This window comes from Rhinoraja longicauda, chromosome 5 (genome assembly GCF_053455715.1).
Source record: "Rhinoraja longicauda isolate Sanriku21f chromosome 5, sRhiLon1.1, whole genome shotgun sequence".
NCBI classification, from domain to species: Eukaryota; Metazoa; Chordata; class Chondrichthyes; order Rajiformes; family Arhynchobatidae; genus Rhinoraja; species Rhinoraja longicauda.
The window spans coordinates 54,122,840-54,142,220 of NC_135957.1; the positions used below are offsets into that span (position 1 = coordinate 54,122,840).

The 19,381-nt window shown below is 42.7% G+C and overlaps 1 protein-coding gene across 1 annotated transcript in view; it reads right to left on the reverse strand.

Annotated features, from left to right (window-relative positions):
* Positions 1–19,381, reverse strand: part of nkain2 (sodium/potassium transporting ATPase interacting 2) — a 309,557-nt gene that overhangs the window by 18,579 nt on the left and 271,597 nt on the right. Inside the window, exon 5 of the mRNA XM_078399585.1 lies at positions 10,315–10,375. Coding sequence (XP_078255711.1) covers positions 10,315–10,375 — 61 coding nt within the window. The remainder of the gene's footprint in view (positions 1–10,314; positions 10,376–19,381) is intronic.

A 19,381-nucleotide genomic window follows, 5' to 3' on the forward strand; every position in this document is an offset into this window, starting at 1 on the left:
TTGCCATCTACCACCTCCACAGGTTCAGGGCATGGGGGGGGGGGGGGCCCTCACTGCTCCGGGTCACCAAGGTAGCACTTGCAGCCTCTGATGGGTTGGCAGTGCCGTCCCGGGTCACCGAGACGGAGCCAGCAGCCCCAGCCGAGTCAGCAGTTCCACCCCGGGCCACCGAGGCATGGAGGGCCGCCCCGGTTGGGCCAGCACTGCATTCCTGGGCCCCTGCGTTAGAATTTCTCGCATTGGCCCGGCTCCTGGGACACTCGCTACGGAGATGTCCAAACTCCTTGCACGCATGACACTGTGCCTCTCCCCAGCTCCAATACACGCGATTGGAGAGACCCTTATGCTCCACAGCGAAGCTCCCCTCGGCACCCAACCCCACTTCCACCTTCATAAACACGCGCCTCTTGAAGCTCAGCACCCCTTTCTCATACGGGTCATTCCCGGGGTGCATGAGCCTAGTAAGCTTAGACCGCACCTCCCCAATCTTCTCCAAGTGTGGAAGGAGTTTTGCATCCCGGAGAACATATATAACATATAACAACTACAGCATGGAAACAGGCCTGTCCGGCCCTACCAGTCCACGCCGACCATTCTCCCTGACCTAGTCTCATCTACCTGCACTCAGACCATAACCCTCCAATCCCCTCCTATCCATATACCTATCCAATTTACTCTTAAATAATAAAATCGAGCCAGCCTCCACCACTTCCACCGGAAGCCCATTCCATACAGCCACAACCCTCTGAGTAAAGAAGTTCCCCCTCATGTTACCCCTAAACCTTTGTCCCTCAATTCTGAAGCTATGTCCCCTTGTTGGAATCTTCCCCACTCTCAAAGGGAAAAGCCTACCCACGTCAACTCTGTCCGTCCCTCTCAAAATTTTAAAAACCTCTATCAAGTCCCCCCTCAACCTTCTACGCTCCAAAGAATAAAGACCCAACCTATTCAACCTCTCTCTGTAGCCTAAGTGCTGAAACCCAGGCAACATTCTAGTAAATCTCCTCTGTACCCTCTCCATTTTGTCGACATCCTTCCTATAATTTGGCGACCAGAACTGCACACCATACTCCAGATTCGGCCTCACCAATGCCCTGTACAATTTCAACATTACATCCCAACTTCTATACTCGATGCTCTGATTTATAAAGGCAAGCATACCAAACGCCTTCTTCACCACCCTATCCACATGAGATTCCACCTTCAGGGAACAATGCACAGTTATTCCCAGATCCCTCTGTTCCACTGCATTCCTCAATTCCCTACTATTTACCCTGTACGTCCTATTTTGATTTGTCCTACCAAAATGCAGCACCTCACACTTATCAGCATTAAACTCCATCTGCCATCTTTCAGCCCACCCTTCCAAAAGGCCCAAGTCTCTCTGTAGACTTTGAAAATCTACCTCACTATCAACTACTCCACCTATCTTAGTATCATCTGCATATTTACTAATCCAATTTGCCACACCATCATCCAGATCATTAATGTAAATGACAAACAACAGTGGACCCAACACAGATCCTTGGGGCACTCCACTAGACACTGGCCTCCAACCTGACATACAATTGTCAACCATTACCCTCTGGTATCTCCCATTCAGCCATTGTTGAATCCATCTTGCAACCTCACTATTAATACCCAACGATTTAACCTTCTTAATCAACCTTCCATGTGGAACCTTGTCAAATGCCTTACTGAAGTCCATATAGACAACATCCACAGCCTTGCCCTTATCAATTTCCCTGGTAACCTCTTCAAAAAATTCAAGAAGATTAGTCAAACATGACCTTCCAGGCACAAATCCATGTTGACTGTTTCTAATCAGGCCTTGATTATCCAAATAATTATATATATTGTCCCTAAGTATCTTTTCCATTAATTTTCCCACCACAGACGTCAAACTAATAGGTCTATAATTGCTAGGTTTACTTTTAGAACCTTTTTTAAACAAAGGCACAACATGCGCAATGCGCCAATCTTCCGGCACCATCCCTGTTTCTAATGACATTTGAAATATTTCCGTCATAGCCCCTGCTATTTCTGCACTAACTTCCCTCAATGTCCTAGGGAATATCCTATCAGGACCTGGAGACTTATCCACTTTTATATTCTTCAAAAGTGTCCGTACCTCCTCTTCTTTAATCCTCCTAATTTCCATCACTACTCTACTTGTTTCGCTTACCTCACATAATTCAATATCCTTCTCCTCGGTAAATACCGAAGAAAAGAAATTGTTTAATATCTCCCCCATTTCTTCCGGCTCAGCACATAGCTGTCCACTCTGACTCTCTAATGGACCAATTTTATCCCTCACTATCCTTTTGCTATTGACATATCTGTAGAACCCCTTGGGGTTTACTTTTACATTACTTGCCAAAGCAGCCTCATATCTTTTTTTCGCTTTTCTAATTTCCTTTTTAAGATTCCTTTTACATTCTTTATATTCCTCAAAAACCTCATTTACTCCCTGCCGCTTATATTTATTGTATATCTCCCTCTTTTTCCGAAACAAGTGTCCAATTTCCCTGGAAAACCACGGCTCTTTCAAATTATTATTCTTTCCTTTCCACCGAACAGGGACATAAAGACTCTGTACTCTCAAAATTTCACCTTTAAATATCCTCCATTTCTCTATTATATCCTTTTCATAAAACAACAATTTCCATTTCACTCCTTTTAAATCCTTTCTCATCTCCTCAAAATTAGCCTTTCTCCAATCCAAAATCTCAACCCTTGGTCCAGATTTGACCTTCTCCAAAATGATATTGAAACTAATGGCATTATGATCACTAGACCCAAAGTGCTCCTCAACACATACCTCCGTCACCTGACCCATCTCATTTCCTAACAGGAGGTCCAACACTGCCCCTTCTCTGGTAGGCACCTCTACGTATTGCTGCAAAAAACTATCCTGCACACATTTTACAAACTCCAAACCATCCAGCCCTTTAACAGAATGTGATTCCCAGTCTATATACGGAAAATTGAAATCACCCACAATCACCACTCTGTGCTTACTACTAATATCTGCTATCTCCTTACATATTTGCTCTTCCAATTCTCGTTCCCTATTTGGCGGTCTATAATACACCCCTATAAGTGTTGCTAAACCTTTCTCATTTCTGAGTTCCACCCAAACAGCCTCCTTAATCGAGCCTTCTAGTCTGTCCTGCCAAAGCACTGCTGTGATATCCTCCCTGACAAGCAATGCAACACCCCCACCTCTTGCCCCTCCGATTCTATCACATCTGAAACAATGAAATCCTGGAATATTTAATTGCCAATCGCAACCCTCCTGCAACCATGTTTCACTGATCGCCACAACATCATACTTCCAGATGTCAATCCAGGCTCTAAGCTCATCCACCTTTCTTACAATGCTCCTAGCATTAAAATATACACATTTAAGGGACCCATCATTTCTTATTCTCAGTTTATTTCTTTTCCCTTCTTTCTCTCCTACATATTGGGTCTGAGTGTTTCCCTTTTCTGCCTCCTGCCTCACACACTGCCTATTAGCTATCTGTGTTTGAGTCCCTCCCCCCAACCGTACTAGTTTAAAGTCTCCGCAGTTATTTTAGCAAATCTCCCCGCCAGGATATTGGTCCCCCTCGGGTTCAGATGCAACCCGTCCTTTTTGTACAGGTCATACTTCCCCCAGAAGAGGTCCCAATGATCCAGAAACTTGAAACCCTGCTCCCTGCACCAGTTCCTCAGCCACGTATTTATCCTCCACCTCACTCCATTCCTATTCTCACTATCGCGTGGCACAGGCAGTAAGCCTGAGATTATTACTTTGGAAGTCCTTTTTTTTAACTCTCTTCCTAGCCCCCTGAATTCTCCTTTCAGGACCTCTTCCCTTATCCTACCTATATTGTTGGTACCTATATGTACCACGACCTCTGGCTCCTCTCCCTCCCCTTTCAGGATATCCTGGACACGCTCAGACACATCCCGGACACCGGCACCAGGGAGGCAAACCACCATCCGGGTCTCCCGACTGCGTCCACAGAAACGCCTATCTGACCCCCTCACTATAGAGTCCCCTATTACTACTGCTCTCCTCTTCCTTTCCCTACCCCTCTGAGCAACAGGGCCGGACTCCTTGCCAGAGGCCCGGGCACCGTCGCTGCCCCCAGGTAGGCTGTCCCCCCCAACAGTACTTAAACAGGAGTACTTATTTCCAAGGGGTACAGCCACCGGGGTACTCCCTAGTCCCTGCCTCTGTTCCTTGCCCCCCCTAACAGTGACCCACTTGTCTACCTCCCGTGGTCTAGGAGTGACCACCTCCCTGTAACTCCTATCTATAACCTCCTCACTCTCCCTGATCAGACGGAGGTCATCAATCTGCCGCTCCAGGTTCCTAATACGGTCCCTTAGGAGCCCCATCTCGTCACACCTGGCGCAGATGTGGATTTATGGAAGACTATCAGACTCCCAGATTCCCCACATCTGACACCCAGAACAAAAAACTGCCCTGGCAGTCATACACTCCAAACAAAGCCCCGCGCTCAGTTACTAAACCTACCGCCCGGCCGCTACTCCAACCGCTCCAACCGCCCACCCAAAAGAACTGGGTGGGACAATTCCGTAGGAGAACCGATTTTACATTGGACACCCACGGTTCCACCTGTAGATGGACCCCCTCCACCGTGAGCCCCTTCTCCAACACTTGGGCCACATCCTTCCGGGACTTCAGTATCAACTGAACCTTCCCTCCTGCACTCTCGGAAGAGGCAATGACATCCCTCTTGAACAGATCATGCAAGCCCTTTGCAATTGCAGCCCTGCTCCACACGAACCCGGTTTGAACCGAGATCCCATAAATATCCCAGTCCAAGTCAACATGAGGCTCATCCACGAGTGGCCTCGAAGCCGCCGTTGAAGCCGCCGCTGCGTAACTCTGAACCTTAGGCTGAGCCCCCGCCATCTTGACAGTGGCACACCCCAGCTCCAGGGACAGCAGCACCTCAGCTCAAAAGCGATCCTCAGAGACTGTCACAGTCTGAATAAGCAGCAGATGCAGTTTCCTCCAGCCGAAGATAGGAAAGTCCCCAAGCTCACCTCCACAGTCCAGAGCAGCTTTTGGAAGGCTCTTCAAAGCCCTGACAGAAGCAAAAGGTACCCTCTTCACGTTAAGCCTAGGCAACAGCACTGTGCAAAACGGTATTGGGGCAGAGAGTCGGTGCTATAAATATCAAAGACACCGAAATCATTCCTACCCACGATCTCCAGGCACTCTTGGCAATCCGCCTGCCACGGCTGCTCCCACCGCGGGTGCAGAGGGAACTCAGGAATTCCACACGAAATGGAGAAATCCTTAAACAAAGGAAAGTTTCCACAGTCCGACGTTCGGTCAAACTATGAAATCTCACTGCAACTGTTCCTCCTCCTTCGACAAGAACCTTGAAAGGTTACTTCAAAACTTCTCAGTCACCGGAGCAGAGAGAAACACGACCTCTCTCTCTCTCTCCTCTCTCTCTCTCTCTCTCTCTCTCTCTCTCTCTCTCTCTCTCTCTCTCTCTCTCTCTCTCTCTCTCTCTCTCTCTCTCTCTCACCTTGTGTGCTAGGTTAAATCACATTCTCTCTCTCTCTCTCTCTCTCTCTCCTCTCTCTCTCTCTCTCTCTCTCTCTCTCTCTCTCTCTGCTACGTAATCACAAAAATGCTGAACCTCATGATACTTTATTAGCCGGATAGGCTGTCTGGCCTCGCCCCTAGTCCCTACTCCTTCCACTGGATTCTTATACCCTAACCCCTCATGGTCCAATGATTAATATTCTCGTAGCTCTGATTCTTCCCCGGAATGTTCAATTCTTTTGCACCTGGTCCCTAGTTATTCCTTCCATCAAACTTGCATCCTCCTTTAGCATGGGAACGTTTCTCCTGTCCTCTACATCTTTAACATCAACATTTTATGGGTATTTCCAATCCCCTCCATCGCTTGCATGAGCAAGTAAGCTTGATCTAGGGCTGGTGTGACACGTTTCCACTGGCCCGGAGTCCACGACTCTGTGTGCGCTTTTAGAAACATGTTTACGAGATCTCTAATAAACTACGGATAAGTGAGGTCTGTGCCGACTTGCTTGAGGCTCTCTCTCTCTCTCTCTCTCTCTCTCTCTCTCTCTCCTCTCCTCTCTCTCTCTCTCTCTCCTCCTCTCTCTCCTCTCCTCTCTCTCTCTCTCTCTCTCTCTCTCTCCTCTCTCTCCCTCTCCTCTCTCTCTCTCCTCCTCTCTCCTCTCTCTCTCTCTCTCTCCTCCTCTCCTCTCTCCTCTCTCTCTCTCACATGCTTGAGGCTACGTAATCACAAAAATGCTGAACTTGCTTGTGATTTAACCTAGCACACAAGGTTGCAAAGCACATGCAAAGTCCAGGTGGCCCAAGCAAACAAATAAGATAGATCTGGCTTTGCGTTCTCATCTCCACACCCGAAGAGCTATATCTAACTCTCTCTTGAATACATCAAAATGTTACAGCAATGAGTGAAGGGCCAGGTAAATGGCATCTGACATGGATCTTTTGCGATGGTTGGTGAATAGCAGTGGATCAAGGCCATCTGGTTGGATGAAGTTAATGTGCTCCATGACCTCTTGAAGCACTTTATGATGGTGGATGTCAGAGCCACTGACGAGGTCATTGAGACACACTTCGTTGCTTTTGTTTCACTATATTGTAACTATACAATGCCTTTGGTATATCTTACCTCAAGTGCTCACAACTGTGAAATTGGAATTTGGACTATGGCGGTTAATAGGACAAGATGGCGGTTAATAGGACGAGGGAATTGAATGCAACATCTCTAAGTTTGCGGATGACACGAAGCTGGGTGGCAGTGTTAGCTGCGAGGAGGATGCTAGGAGGATGCAGAATGACTTGGATAGATTAGGAGAGTGGGCAAATGCATGGCAGATGCAATATAATGTGGATAAATGTGAGGTTATCCACTTTGGCGGCAAGAACAGGAAAGCAGAGTATTACCTGAATGGTGGCCAATTAGGAAAAGGGGAGATGCAACGTGACCTGGGTGTCATGGTGCACCAGTCATTGAAAGCAAGCGTGCAGGTGCAGCAGGCAGTGAAGAAAGCGAATGGTATGTTAGCATTCATAGCAAGAGGAATTGAGTATAGGAGCAGGGAGGTTCTGCTGCAGTTGTACAGGGCCTTGGTGAGACCGCACCTGGAGTATTGTGTACAGTTTTGGTCTCCTAATCTGAGGAAAGACATTCTAGCCTTAGAGGGAGTACAGAGAAGGTACACCAGATTGATCCCTGGAATGGCAGGACTTTCATATGAAGAAAGACTGGATAGACTAGGCTTATACTCGCTGGAATTTAGAAGACATATAAAATTCTTAAGGGGTTGGAAAGGCTAGATGCGGGAAGATTGTTCCCGATGTTGGGGAAGTCCAGAACCAGGGGTCACAGCTTAAGGATAAGGGGGAAGTCTTTTAGGACCGAGATGAGAAAACATTTCTTCACACAGAGAGTGGTGAGTCTGTGGAATTCTCTGCCACAGAAGGTAGTTGAGGCCAGTTCATTGGCTATATTTAAGAGGGAGTTAGATGTGGCCCTTGTGGCTAAAGGGATCAGGGGGTATGGAGAGAAGGCAGGTACGTGTTACTGAGCTGGATGATCAGCCATGATCATATTGAATGGCGGTGCAGGCTCGAAGGGCTGAATGGCCTACTCCTGCACCTATTTTCTATGTTTCTAAGAGAAGAATTAGCATGATGCTGTAGTTAAACAATTTGCAATAACAATTCTGAGTTAGGCAACAGATTTGCTGGCGACACAGGACAAGAAAAGAGGCAGATTGATTCTGTAGTATTTTCTTCAGTGCTAGCAGCACATCTATGTGCAAAAGCATACCTTTGCTCAAGGTAAAATCTTCAATAAAGAGAGATGTCAGATTTACAGCATTGGCAGTGATGCGTAGAGAGAAAACAGAATTAGCTCCAGGATAATAGCAGAGATGGCTCCTGAGGGCCTCCGAGGATGATGCCAGGGTAATCTGAGGCTGAGTTAGTGGAGCTGCATACTTAAGGAATGGAAACACACTGTGTGACCAGATGGGATCATCACACTGACAATATTGATCAGTTAATGATATCAGAAATGACTGATCACAAGCTCCTCTGTCCCTGATTGTCCCAGTGCAGGTAGCTATATGTCTGTGGATTGGATGAAAATGTTGCACCTTATCTCAAAATGAGTATAAGAATGCAGTGATTTGTTGCATTGGAGAGACTGCGAGGATCGCATGTAACCAGGTGAATAGATTCTTTCACACTGCAAATGTAAGACAGTTTGTGATTCTGCTCGACCTGAAGAACAGACAGCGTGTGAGTGATCATGTGCACCACAACACCCTGGAAAGATTCAATGGGTTTTGAGAGAATGTGGTGTATATTTACCAGAATGCTATCTAGCTTCCAAAAAGAAACACAACTTAGGGTTATGTTCCCTGAAAAGTAAGTTGATTTGATTAAAGTTTTCATTATCAATAGGAATCAATAAAGTAGATCCAAATTGGCTATTTGACCTGTGAAAAGGTCTAGGAAAATGGGGCTAGTTTATTAAGCCAAAAATTTAAGGAATGAAAGTGCATGTGACGCCCCATATTTTGGTGGTTTCATTGTGGGTGTCTCACAGTTAGGTAAGCAAGAGTCACAGGAGTTTGAAAATCCATTCTGCAAAATGGTGCTTGTTTAACTGTTAATTTTAACTCTGAGATTTTTGATTCACTAACAACATTAAGGATTATGCAATTTTTGAAGTTTGGTGCCAGATCAAAGAGACTACGTGGCTTCTCCAGTTCATTTGTTCCCATATTCCTAATTAAGGTGTGCATGGCAGCTAAACAAAAATCTCAATTGGTACATTGGAGACAATCAGCCTTAATTTAACATAATTTGATTCCTTTGTAAGAGAGCCCTTCATGGAGTAAAATTAAGAGCACGAGTAGTGTTGTAATTTTTCATGAATTCCGATAAAATGCAAAAATAATTGTATTCATTTAACGACTGAGAAAATATGATAATTTTAATTAAATTACTTTCAATCAGGCAAAGATTGCTAGTCCTGAATAGCACCCGAGGGCATTAAATGAACATAATTAAACTAACCTCCTCTCCTCCCCACCACACAACAACCACCCCCCCAAAAAAGGCTTCTGGGTTGAAACTTTATAACCCAGCTGTCCAAAAACAAAACAAGACAAATCCTACCAGAAGTGAGATTGAAATGTTCAAGCTATCTTGGCTCTGCTCTGATTAGTTTTTGCATATGATTTTTTTGCATATCTTGTTGAATTTTGAGAGCATTCTGCAATAGTTTCATTATTTATGAATACAGTCATCCATAAACAATTTTCCTCCAGTGTCAACATTGTTCTAAGCACATGTAAAATCGTCCAGCTTAAAAACATTAGAGGTTAATTACAGGTATAAAGAAATTGTATATTTAACCCAGCTTTTATCTGTCTTCTATTTTCCCAAACTCAGTCTAAATTTATTCTTTAAACCAAAGGCCATAGCCTCAGAATAAAAGGACGTAACTTTAGAAAGGGGATAAGGAGAAATGTGTTTAGTCAGAGGGTGGTAAATCTGTGGAATTCTTTGCCACGGATGGCTGTGGAGGCTTTTGAAAACCTAGCATTAAAACTAACTTTGTCAAACAGAATCCTGTGCAGGTTGGAAAAGACATTTCAAAACTGATTAATGACATTAGGTTTTCCCTCAGGATATGACTTGAATATTCAAAGACATTTACCAACTTTCTGCTTTCAAACAATGCTGGTATTATTTTTTAAAATCATTATTCATTTAAAATATATTTTGCTTGATCTTCCATGCCATCTGAAGCAGTCCCATTCTTCTTTATAACTTTAACATCCCGTATTCATTGGGAACAATTATTTCACATCAACTCACATTGATTGCAAATATGCTTACCAACTAACACACCACTAAAGGAACTCTTTCCGCTGACTGATTAGTACACAACAAAAGCTTTTCACTGTACCTCGGTACATGTGCCAATAAACTAAACTAAACTCTAATGCATTTTTCATAGAATTTTAAAAGCTAGAGCTCACCAGTTATATTACTATTTAATTTGATATATTCATTAATGACCAATGAACATCCTAATGCAAAGTGAATTGGTATGGAGAACGTGGTCACATCCTTTATTTTAGTAAGAAATTAGGATAATCATTTATTTGTAACACCATAAAATTGATCTAATTTATAAATGCATGAATATATGGTTATTGTCTAAGGTTTTCAGCATTTCTGACATATGAAGTACTTACAGCTGTCTTCCTCCTCAGCAACAATTTTGATAACGTAACAGGCATAGATAAACCCAAGAAGCTGGAAAAGAAACAAAGTGTTCATTACCCACAATGCTCAAAATTAAACTTAAGAGAAATAAAATAGTTACAGTTACAATACTGATGGACTGTCCCCAGCAAAGCTGCTGCTTGGCTTGGAATGCTAATTTTAAAAGTAATTACTTTAAGAAGTAATCAACGTTTATTAGCAATATAAAGCCAGATATGCATCCAGGCAAACATGTATCCAAGAGACTGTTCATATCTTTAGAAGACTTAACACTGACAAAAGCATAGTTCTTGTTTGACATCACATCCTTCTTTCTTCCATCGGAGGATGTATTTCCAACTAGGAAGCCCACTTCGTTGTATTGTTACACATGCAATACTCTGTATTCCATGATTCATTTGACATCTCAACACTTCACCAATAGCTGTTCACAATTTCAAAACAGAGAAATCTATCTTTATTTGATGATGTTTCACTCAGGAATGTCCGATTTCTGATATGAGACATGGCACTCCTGAACTCTGAATGTAGGAAACTTTGTCCATAAATATTAATTTCAATTCACCTGCTTTGCTTTTTAATAATCTGGGTCTGTAGGCTTGGAACGACCAATGTTTCTCCATCATTGGTGGAGGAATTCCAAACAAAGAGACTGAAATATATTTGTGTGTATTATTTTCAAATTTATGGGACAAATTATTTAATTTTTATAGTTTCATTTTAAGGCAGTTCACCAAAATACCAATGCTGTTTTGCAGAGTGATTCTTGTACTGTCACGAATGATCTTTATAGTTATTGCTAGTAACCGTTCTGTGGTTCTACAGGAGCATGGTTTAGCACGTGGATAATAAGGTGCTGCTAGGACTCTAGAGTATCTAGCGCAAAAGCACAACTGGAAGTTTCAAGGTATTAATTCAAGGCTCTAGTGCATATGAAGTGTTAAAGGAAAGCATGCAGAGCCCCCTGGCAAGAAGAAATGCCAATTGAAGGAACAAGCACTTTTGCAAAGCTTAGTAGAAGATACATTCTGCGAACATACTGTATTAGTACCATACCATTAATCAGCAATCAGGTGCCTTTCCGTTCAGTGACCATCACAGTGGTCTGCTTGGCCGAAGCTCCTCGTGGAAGCAGAGAGTCACTCTGGCTTTCCATCTCCTCTCCTAATGTGTCCAGTGCAGTATCTGGAATTATAAGCCCTCTCTTTTCTGTAGTAGTCCAATTTCCCACGTCAACACTTGTTCCAACCGATAGGCACTTCCCTTTAACAGATGCAAGCTGGTTTTGTGCTACACTTGACAAATCACTGACATTATTGGCACCATTTTTTATCTGCGCTTTCTCTGTAGCTGTAACACTTTCTTCTGTACCCTGTTGAATTCATTGTATGGTTAGATTGTAATCATAAAGGAATGATTTATCTGGATCTGGACTATCTGGATAAAAAAAGCACCGTTTTTTTCACTTTATCTCAATACATGTGATAATAATAAACCAATACCTAACCAAATCTGTACCTGGAAAGTCCAACTTGGCTCACAACAGGGTAATCCCTTGAGTCCTATACCTTCTCTCCTTGTTTCCCAATTAATCTTTGGCACATTTTTGGGGTATGGTAGGAAACTGTAGCAGTGCACAGTAACCCATACATACACATACACGGGGAACATGTCAAATCTGGTCCCTGGAATAGTGAGGCAGTAGCACTAGCCGCTACTGCACCACAACATTACTGGCACCAGCCCATGCTGAATTACATAGTCTATGAACAGTAAGCAAATTGTTGTTTTGACACCAATATCATCAGAAAAAAACAAACAGCACAGTGTGTGCTTGTGTTGTTTTAAATAGAAAAGTTCAATCACGTTCCAATATTCATGTCTTTTTTGGGATGACTACCTTCAGACCTAATTGACTGTGAATTTATGTTCATATCACAGCAATCCAACATTTGACAACAATTAGCTGCTGAAGTTAAAAACTAAATGTAGCTTTTGTCGTGGGTGGGGTTGTGGGAAGTAAGTAAAATGCAGACATGCAATTAAAGCTCTGGAGGTCAGTGGAGCAGAATGCAGTAGTGAACAGCTATATGTGGCTTCAAAAAGGTAACTGCATGTGTTGGAATTGTATCTGCAAATTGATTTAATAACCTGAATGTTTGTGAAGGATAATGATCTATATCTTATTATTTGAAAGGATCATCACTGACAAGACTTTACATTAAGTTTATCCATTCCTATCTTATATTGTGGGTCAGGTCTTCAGCAGTGTAATGGTTTAATTGTAGACGCAATTATAAATTTTATAGCATCTTATAACCCAACACTAACACAAACCAATTATTATTACTAATCATCCACAGTGAATTACTTGGAACTTGCAATTTTAAATAGTTGGATCTTGTCTGTTGTCTCACTCAGACAAGATAACTAGATAGTTTCTTCCAAAGAATATTGGAAAGAATTCAAACTTTGTTTTCCACCCTGCCCTCTGATTTCCATCCCGCCCTCTGATTGCGGTTTGAAACTAAATAGATGATTTCACCTGAATTATACTATATTCTCTCAACCACAAAGACAATCTTTTAAACATCAGTCACTGAAAGTAAGCATGCAGGTACAGCAGGCAGTTAAGAAAGCTAATGGAATGTTGGCCTTCATAGCGAGAGGATTTGAGTTTAGGAGCAAGGAGGTCCTACTGCAGTTGTACAGGGCCCTGGTTAGACTGCACCTGGAGTATTGTGTGCAGTTTTGGTTTCCAAATTTGAGGAAGGACATTCTTGCTATTGAGGGAGTTCCGTGTAGGTTCACCAGGTTAATTCCCAAGATGGCGGGACTGACATAAGATGAAAGAATGGATCGACTGGGCTTATAGTCACTGGAATTTAGTGGGGATCTTTTCAAAACGTATAAAATTCTTAAGGGATTGGACAGGCTAGATGCAGGAAAAATGTTCCCGATGTTGGGGGAGTCCAGAACCAAGGGGTCACAGTTTAAGAATAAGGGGTAGGCCATTTAGGACTGATTTGAGGAAAAACTTTTTCAGCCAGAGAGTTGTGAATCTGTGGAATTCTCTGCCACAGAAGTCAGTGGAGGCCAATTCACTGGATGTATTCAAGAGAGAGTTAGATATAGCTCTTAGGGCTAACGGAATCAAGGGATATGGGTGAAAGCAGGAACAGGGTACTGATTCTGGATGATCAGCCATGATCATATTGAATGGCGGTGCTGGCTCGAAGGGCCGTATGGCCTTCTCCTGCACCTATTTTCTATGTTTCTAACACCATTCAGCTACATCCCATCTTAGCTCATTTGCTGCTGAAACTACCATCTGTGAGTTGATAACTCCAAACTTGTCTATTCTTGGCTGGTTCATCCATCCTTTAACATGTAAATTTAAACTGATCTTTAACCTTTGCTTCCCATATCCTAGGCCTCAACAAATCTTGTTAACCTATGAGTCCTGCTCTTATTGACCTATTTTGTGGCACCCTGCCAAATCCTTCCATGACCGCATCCATCCCACCCTACATTTATCTTGATTCATATCTTGTGTGGGTTTACCATTTCCTCACATCCTACACATCAAAAATCTCTGGATTTCCTTTCTAGACAGTGATGGCAGAGGAAGCTGGAGGTAACAGCATTCTGAAAATTTTCTGCACTCAATCCTTTTCCAATATTCTTAATTTATCTTCTCTTATGAGATGCCCTATCTATTAAATGCATTCAATGACTTCAATAAATTAATTCAATAAAATAATCCTCAACTATCCAAATAAAAGATTACAAGACTTCATTAACTGTCAAGTCTGATATGAATGCTGCACTCAGCTTTGTCAAAGCACAATAGATTATCGATTTTCATCAGGCAGTGCTGGAACACTCGGTAATGTTAAATGGCATTTCATTTCCAAGATTCTTGATTGGTGTTAGAAACCATTACGTGTTCTAATCAAAATAAATTATGTCCAGCAGTTCCTGCATTAGAGCATTATGAAGACAAGCTGAAGTAATATAAACACATAGGTCATTTTAAATGGATAAAAAATAAAGGAAACACGCATTTTAAATTTCACAATGAAGTAGCAGATTCAGTGAAACAAATTTAACAAAAATATTTTTCTGTCATAATTCTATCTATTCCTCGTTTGGAAGAATTTATTGGATGGCAATATGAGAATAGTCATACAGCACGGAATCAGGCCCTTTGGCCCAACTCATCCATCAGCTACTCCCACTTGTCTGTATTTGGCCCATATCCCTATCCTATGCTCTTATAGTACCTGCCTCAACTACCTTCTCTGGCAGCTCGTTTCACCAGCTGAGTTTAAAAGCTGCCCCTCAGATTTCTATTAAATCTTGCCCCCTCAACTTGAAACTAAGTCCTCTGGTACTTGATTACCCTACCCTGGGTAAAAGACTCTGTGCATTCACAAATCTATTTCTCTCATGATTTATACCCCTCTATAAGATCACTCCTCAGCCTCCTGCACTCCCAGGAATAAAGTCTGAGCCTGCCCAAACGTCCCATTAGCTCAGGGCCTCGTGTAACATCCTGGTGTCATCCTCAGAAATGTTCCCTGCACTCTTTCCAGCTTAATGACATCCTTTTTGGAGGGTGAACAAAACTGAATACAATAGTCCAAATGCGTCCTCACCAACATCTTCTACAACTGTAACATAATGTCTAAACTTCTATGCTCAATACCCTGACTGATAAAGACCAATGTACCAAAAGCTTTTTAAAAATATCACCCTATCTACCTGTGCTCCTTTACTCTATAACACTCCCTAGGGCCCTACCATTCACTGTGAAGGCCTTGCACTGATTTGACTTCCCAAAATGCAGCACCTGATACTAATCTTCATTCATCTCCATTGGCATTAATCAGCCCCTTGCGCAGTTGATCTAGATCCTGCTGTAATTTTTGATAACTATCTTCACTGTCTACAATACCTCCTCCTTTAGTGTCAACTGCAAACTTACTAATCATGCGTTGTACACTCATTCAAATCATTGATGTAAACCCACAAACAGTAATGGGCCTAGCATTGCTCCCTGAGGCACACCACTAGTCATAGGTTTCCGGTCCGATGAACACCCTTCCACCACCAACATCTTCTCCTTCCTTCTATGAAGCCAATTTTGTATCTTGTTAGCTAACTCACCCTGGATCCCATGTGATCTAAACTTTCAGTGCAGCCTACCATGCAGAACCTTATCAAAGGCCTTCCTGAAGTCCACCTCAACAACATCCACGACCTTTCCCACATCCACTTTCTTGGTTACTTCAAAAAACATAATCAAATTCGCGACACTATCTTTAATATATACAAACCCATGTGGACACCCCCTCATCAGATGCTATATATCTAAATGCATCTTCTATCTTATCCCTCAGATCCCTTATCTCCAGTAACTTACCTACCAAAGATGTTAAACTCACTGGTCTGCAGTTCCCAGGCTTTTCCTTGCAGTTCCTCTTGAACAGAGGCACGATATTAGTCACCCTCCATTCCCCCGGCATCTCACCCATGTCTAATGGTGATTCATTTATCTCAGCAAGGGCTCCTGCAATTTCATCTTTAGCTTCCCAGAGTATCCTCAAATTTATTTGATCAGGTCAGGAAGATTTATTGACCCTTATGCACCTTAGTACTTTCAGCACCTCCTCAACTGTAATATATCAAGATATCTCCATTAACTGTCCCAGGTTTCCCAGACTTCATGTCTTTCCCCATTGTAAAAACGGAGGAGAAATACTCCTGGAGGACCATGCCCATCTCCATCGGCTCAATACAGAGATGACCATTTGCTTTCTTGGGAGCCGTATTCCCTCTCTAGTAACGCTCTTTCCATTTATGTGCTTAGAAAATCCCTTTGGATTCTAAATATTTGAATTACTTTGCTTGCAAGATCATAATAGAATAAAATCACCATACCTCTTTGTCACAATAGAGACTGGATTGGAAATGGTAATGCATGGCAATATGCAATGTAGTTACAAAAATTCCACTTTGCATGTCACCGTGCAGACAAAGGTGTAGCCCACATTCCACTTACAAAATGACCACGTTCACTTGGCAATGCATAAACTCATTAAAAACTTCAGGGGTCTTAATATCTTGAGAGGCAAGATTGCACAGGTGTTACAGAATTGGTTTATTAAATTGACATGAGCTGTGTCTGACCTTAATATTGGCGAAACGTAAAGGAGGTAAAATTGTTTGATGTTAAATCCACTCTTTATCTATTTTGTCATCTTGGATTTGATAATTTCTACAAATGTCCTAATATGGGTAATCACCATAACTGCTAAACAGAACTTTAATAAAATAATGCAGGTGGAATTCTTTCCATGAAGTGTGTGGAGCAAAACTACAACAATCTGCTAGTTAGAAATTCTAATGGGCTCATAAGGTAATGTTCCTGTGCTCTTTTTCACTTCGCTGAGTTCTTCCAGCAGTATTTTTTTGGCTCAAGATTCTAGCATCTGCAGTTTCTTGTGTCTCATTGGTTTCTGCTTCCATCCTTCTTTGATGAGTTTTTGACTAAAACTCACAACCACAGCCATACTTCTGTCTTCAGTGAATGTCTCTGCTCCAGCTCATCCTGCATGGATTTCAACTCAGATTTCACCCTTCACCATTCTGATCCACCTGAATTTAGAGGAATATTCAAACTGTCTGTCCTTTCACTGGCACTTAGCTTTCTTTAGCAACAATAGTGACTTAATCTATCTCAAAGCTAAAACAATTTTCATTTATTTCATAGACCACATATTCACCTAGCTCTTGACTTCCAATACCACTACTGAGTTTCATCCCTCTTCATTTCCTCTGACCTCACATCTCACCGCAGCTACAATGCAGCTACAATCCAAAGCATGCAGGTACAGCAGGCAGTGAAGAAATCCAATGGAATGTTGGCCTTCATAACAAGAGGAGTTGAGTATAGGAGCAAAGAGATCCTTCTGCAGTTGTACAGGGCCCCAGTGAGACCACACCTGGAGTACCGTGTGCAGTTTTGGTCTCCAAATTTGAGGAAGGATATTCTTGCTATTGAGGGCGTGCAGCGTTGGTTTACTAGGTTGATGCCTGGAATGGCGGGACTGTCATATGTTGAAAGACTGGAGCGACTAGGCTTGTATACACTGGAATTTAGAAGAATGAGAGGGGATCTTATTGAAACATATAAGATTATTTAAGGGATTGGACATGCAGGCCTAGTGGCAGGAAATATGTTCCCAATGTTGGGGGAGTCCAGAACCAGGGGCCACAGTTTAAGAATAAGGGGTAGGCCATTTAGAACGGGGATGAGGACAAACATTTTCAGTTAGAGAGTTGTAAATCTGTGGAATTCTCTGCCTCAGAAGGCAGTGGAGGCCAATTCTCTGAATGCATTCAAGAGAGAGCTAGATAGAGCTCTTAAGGATAGCGGAGTCAGGGGGTATGGGGAGAAGGCAGGAATAGGGTACTGATTGAGAATGATCAGCCATGATCACATTGAATGGCGGTGCTGGCTCGAAGGGCCGAATGGCCTACTCCTGCACCTATTGTCTATTATCTAATCCCTCTCACATTTTCATGATCCCATCCATTGCTCCCCTCTCTGACTGAGCAATCTGTCCTCAACACAGACCTCAGATTTATGTCTCTGAACTTGTATCTTAATGAATTTCAGACCCGATAGGAAGTTGGACTCGACTTTTGCCTCCTCTGTCTCTTTGCCCATTTCTTTGGCCAGGAGTCATCACCCCATACCAAAGACTGCTTTTCACATCTTCAGAATTCCCAAACCACCTAGAGTCAGCACCCCCCCTTTCATCCAACCCAAGTCTCTTACCTTTCCTTGATTTATTCATTGTGAATGGCCTTGATTTCTTTACTCCCCTCCCCAATTCTAACCAATTCCCTTCAGGAGTAAAGCACTCTGTTCACTGCAAACTAATCCAAATTTTGTTAACGAACCTGTAGATTTGTAGTCCTATCTTGCAGAGGCCAAAGGTCAGCTCTCAGACATATTCTATAGTAGGTACCGTTGAAACGTCTGACCTAAAATAGTAATTTGTTCCGGTTTTCAAGGATGCTGGACTGACCAAGTACGTTCTTCCAGCATTTCTATTTTCATTTCAGATTCCATCATCTGCAGTTTTATTTGTTTTCCACCTGAACTATTATTGTCTTTAGCTTTGACTGCAAGGTATTTACAATTCCCCCAAGTTCATTTCTTACATCACTCACTGAGCTTCTAACCAATATTCTCTCTCAAAATAGCACCAGAGAGGATGCAGATAATATTTATAAGCAAGTTTCCTAGACAGACCTCTCAACATTTGATTTTACAAATTCAGAATTTTGATGCCCAAAATTCAGAATTTTACATCAAAATTCATAATATGCCGCGTAATGCAACTTTTCAGCAAAAAAAGGTATGCACGCCAAATGCACGTACTCGTTGCGCTACATTCACGTGTGAAAAACGACTATTATTTCCAACAGTTTGTAGTTCTTGGACTACATGTACAATGTCAGGCCTATCATGAGTATATTCTATTATTATAGGAAGGTTATTGAACAGAAATACGTTTTACAACAAAGAAAAAATAGTTTTGTTTTGTTTTTTTGCTTTTTTCTTACACATCCCTATTCTCTTGGTATTGAATAAAAGAATAATGGTCATAAAATGTATGACTAAGTTATGAAGAAAGAGTTTCATTTAAAAAACTGCACATACCTAATTTAATTGAAGACATACTTGCTCCAGTGGTCTTCAACAGCAAATGAGTATGGTCCATGTCCCCCCCCCGACCCTACTCCCCCCCACCCCTCCCCCCCACCCCTCCCCTCCCACCTTTCCCCCCAAATCCACTCCCCCACCTCTCCTCCCCCACTTCCCTCCCACCCCCACTCTCCCACTCCCCTCCCACCCCCACTCTCCCCCTCCCTTCCTCCACCCCCCCCGACCCCCACTCCCTCCTCCCTCTCCACTGCCCCCCTCCCCTGCACGCCAACACCCTCCCATCCCCTCTC